General features: G+C 42.7%; 1 protein-coding gene across 2 annotated transcripts in view; it reads left to right on the forward strand.

Annotated features, from left to right (window-relative positions):
• Positions 1-1,000: 1,000 nt before the first annotated feature.
• Positions 1,001-4,269, forward strand: part of UNC80 (unc-80 homolog (C. elegans)) — a 306,407-nt gene continuing 303,138 nt past the window's right edge. For both annotated transcript variants that reach the window (XM_006872739.1, XM_006872738.1), the window contains exons 1-2: positions 1,001-1,178; positions 2,137-2,185. In XM_006872739.1, the coding sequence (XP_006872801.1) occupies positions 1,087-1,178; positions 2,137-2,185 (141 nt within the window). In that variant the 5' untranslated portion in view covers positions 1,001-1,086. The remainder of the gene's footprint in view (positions 1,179-2,136; positions 2,186-4,269) is intronic.

Here is a 4,269-nt window from a genome sequence, read left to right on the forward strand (position 1 = left end):
ATGTCTCAAGACCCAAGCTCTTAAGCACTGTTCATCTATTTTTCTTTTCCATGCCCCAATTGGACAAAATGCCCTATTAATTCTACATCTGCACTATCCTATAAATTGATTTACTTATCTCAAACTGGTTTCACAACCATGGTTCAGGACAATTGAAGGAAAATGGCAGCTATTACTCGGGTGAACAAGATTATCCAAGTGCATTAAATGGACCACAGTACACCAAATCTTAACATGATTCAATGATTCTTCCTGGGGTTGTAAATAACAACTGCTTATAACTGGCTTGGGGGTACTGCATGCCAGCTTTGGCAAAACAAGCAAGGTTAGTTTCTTGAGGTTACCATTTAAAATACATCCTCACATCAGAGAATTTTCAAGCTTCCTCTGACTTGCCAAGCTTACCTCCTTTCCCGGTTTACACTTTTAATCTTTTTCATGTGCTTCTCCTGCTAAACCCCGAGGGTAGACTCCTGACCTCTTTGCTAGAGGTGCCAATGATGCTAGAGTTAGTGACTGCTTTGCGGTTTCCCAAAGCTCCTCCTCCCCAGACCGTAATAATTCTTCCGAGGCCAAGGTTGGGAAGCAGGACAGAGGACATTCCTGGGGTGCACTTCTAAAAAAGGGGAGGACGAGCCCTGCGGGCTGAAGAGGCCGAACTGGGGATCGACCGACGTGCGATGCGAAGCGTGGACCCTCTCAGTCATTCCCAGACTGTTCAACCTGTCCTTGGCTCTAGTCTCCCGCCAGTCCGCCCGGCGCGGACCGCTGTCCACAGTGGGAGGTGCTGAAAGCAAGGAGCGGGCGCGGGGGCGGCGAGGCGGACAGCTCCTCCGAGCGCCCCCCTCCTCGCTCCGCGGCTTCTCCAACCCTCCCCTCCTCCCGCAGCCATGTTCCGTGCACGGGGAGGGGTGGGGGAAGGGGAGAGAGACTGGGGTTCAGGGCGGAGAGAGCCAGCTCTGCTTCGGGGAAGGAGGGGATGAGAGTTGGGGCGAGCAACGGGAGGAGGAGGAGGAAGCGGCGGCGGCGGGGGCTAGCGAGGAGCCAGCGCTGGGTCCTGCAGTAGGACTCTCGGGAGCCACCATCATGGTGAAGAGGAAGAGCTCTGAGGGCCAGGAGCAGGACAGCGGCCGCGGCATCCCGCTGCCCATCCAGACCTTCCTATGGCGGCAAACCAGGTGAGGGGCGCAGAGGGCGCACGGCGGGTTCCCCTGGCCTGGGGGCGCTCTCGGGACCGCCCGGGTCGCTGCCTTCGTTGCCTCCGCCGCCTCTGAGGCCGCGACACAGCCTGCAGCTCTCTCTCTGGAGCTAGAAAGCAAGCTCTCTGAACCCTCTTAAAAACGCGCTTTTTTTTTTTTTTTTTTTTAATATTTCAATGAAGTTTGAGGATAAGCAGATTGGCAGTTGTCAAATAAATGCATACATCATTTAAGGGGCGGGAGGGCAGTTAGCCTGGGCAGAGGGGGCGGGGAACTGGTGAAGATAATTATGACTGTCTGTGCTCCTGCGTCCAATTATCTCTCCTCCTCCTTCTGTAATCCAGCTGGATGACCTGTTGTTTTTCTAGCTCCTGTTTGGTGAATAACTGCTATGCCCACTTGTTAACCGTTTTTGCTCGTATTCAGCCAGTATAATATTCATGTTTAAAGCCCCAGTGGAGAATGATTTTTGATAAGGGATTGCTTTTTCCTGGAAAGGCCTAGAATCTCTCCGATTTAACAGAAAACAAGATTTTCTTTATTATTATTATTTTAGAGATTTACTAGATAGGAAATTAGATTCTGAAAATAATGACACACAAGTCATATTTTTCTTTTTTGTTGCTTTGTTTTTGTTTTTTAGTTTTTAATGTGACTTTGCACTTCATGATGCACCACTTGTAACCACTGGTAAATGAGACTGAGTAAGTCTTCAGGATATGAGCGGCCACAGAAGATTATAGAGACCACATCTAGTTTATAATATCATTACACATGTAAAAGCATATTCATCAGCTGTTCAACACCTGCTCACTAGTGAGCTATAGGGAGATACGAAATTTGAGTTTCCTAGAATCATATCATACTTGAAAAATATAAGAATATTTTAATAATATTTTACTTATGTCTATAACAAATGTCTCTACTGGTTTTTCAGTGCATTTTTGAGGCCTAAACTGGGGAAGCAATATGAAGCCTCCTGTGTGGTAAGTGTTTTTTTCTCCATTTAATGATTAATTCCATATGCTACATGGCAACTTGCACTCAAAGAAAGATGTTAAATTATATTAACTGCATAAATTACCTCAATCAGCAAGTATTTACTGAACACCTATATGACAAGCCCTATTCTAGGTGCTGGAGGTAGGGTAGGGATCAAAATAAGTATAGAGTTTACAACCTAGTGAGATACGGAAGGCCATCATCAAATAAGTATAATACATAGTCAGATGGTGGTGATAAGCACTATGAAGAAAATTTAAGCAAGGAGGCTAGGTAGCATTAGAGGTAGGGGTTCATTTTATAAGGTGTAAGTGGGTAAGACCTACCTGTTGATGTGAGTTTTGGATAATGATGTGAAAGAAGGGAGGAGGGGGAGATACAGGAGGAGCCAAGGGAAGAGTAGACCTAAAGGATCTCAGGCCAGAGTTGAGATAGTGGCAGAATTGGGGGAGAGAGATTAAAAGGAAGAGTGGGAGAATGAAGGGGAATCAGGAGACAGATTCTACACAGGCAAGTATGAAAAGTCAAATCCTTAACCAACAAACTTGTAACTGTTTCATAATGGAAGTTCTTATGAAGAGTGCCTATGAACAACTCAACTAGTTATGCAAATCTGAATGTGTATGCCCTGTATATGTTTTCCAAGCATGAAAGTAAAAGGTGTAAAGTAATTATAGTAACATGCTACAAAATAGAGTTTACTTATCCTGAGTTCTAAGAATATCTCATAACCTTACAAATTCCTAATTTACAGATTAAGAAAATAAGACATAAAAACATCCAACAAAATTGAAATAAATTTTCACAAATGTCATTAAAATCGGGAGTTCATGTATAAGTCTTTACATTGCATATCAGAATCAGCCCTGCCGGCAGCAGGAATTAGAAGTACAGAAAAGTGTTAGTAGCTTCCAGGAAACAGAGCCACAGAGCAAAGCAAGAATATTCTTCCCAGACCCAAGGTTAAAATCAATTGTTCCAGAGGACTCTAGGATCATCAAGGGAGAAGAGCACAAGCAGTATGTGGCACCCTATCCAGAGAAGCAGGGATACCAGAGATGGAGAGATGGGAAGAAGGAACAGCTGAGGACTCTAGATTCATGGAAAGAGAGGGACTGAGAGCTGGCAGCCAGGAGGCAGGCTTGCACAATGTGCCCTTTGGTGGTTTAAATTATTATATATGCCTGAGTGTTGAAAAGAACAAAAATAAAAGTATTTGGATCTTCACCCCAGTATATCTAAAGACATTTACATATTTCTTAAAAAAAAAACAAAAAACCATAAGACTCCCTCTCTGACTGTGTTCCTTACCAAAACATCAGTGTATCTTTACTTATTATGGTAAAAATAAATTGTTTTTAAGTGTGTAAGTAAATACAAGAGGACTTCCAAATGCTCATGGAAAAATGAAATAAAAAATAATAGAATATTTTTATGAACTTTTTGAAGCCAGGTATTTGTCTCAAGCATTCTAATAATTCAAGAATACAGTTTGAACCTTTGGGACTTATGTGGTGATCACTCTACAGGGTACAAACAATTTTCTTCACCACTGAGGGCACAAAATACCACTCATGGTCGGTTCATAGAATTCAAATGTTTATTAACTTTATTCTAATATTTAGTAACCACAGGTTTCCTGTTGCTTTATAGTGATATCCTTTCTTCACTCAAAAATATGAACAAAAAATGAAGACTGACACAGAAGGTTAAATATTGTATGAGGTCACTTATATGAAATAGGCAAATGTATAGAGACTACAGTTTATTAATGATTACCAAGGATGGGATAGAGGGAATGGAATCCTGGTGTGGTGTTGTAGGATAACCACAGAACTAGAAGGTTGGTTTGAGCCACAAAGTTGGCAGTTTAAACTTACCTGTCACACCCTGGAAACCCAATACTGTGTTGCTATGAGTCAGAACTGACTTGGCAGCACTTAATAAAATACTCAGGAATATATAACCAGAATACCTTTTGTTGGAAAGTTGATTCCGACTCCTCGTGACTCTCTGTAGGACAATATAGGACAAAGTAAACTGTCCCATTAAGTTGTTGTTAAGTGCC

Source organism: Chrysochloris asiatica, unplaced genomic scaffold, assembly GCF_000296735.1.
Source record: "Chrysochloris asiatica unplaced genomic scaffold, ChrAsi1.0 scaffold00212, whole genome shotgun sequence".
NCBI classification, from domain to species: Eukaryota; Metazoa; Chordata; class Mammalia; order Afrosoricida; family Chrysochloridae; genus Chrysochloris; species Chrysochloris asiatica.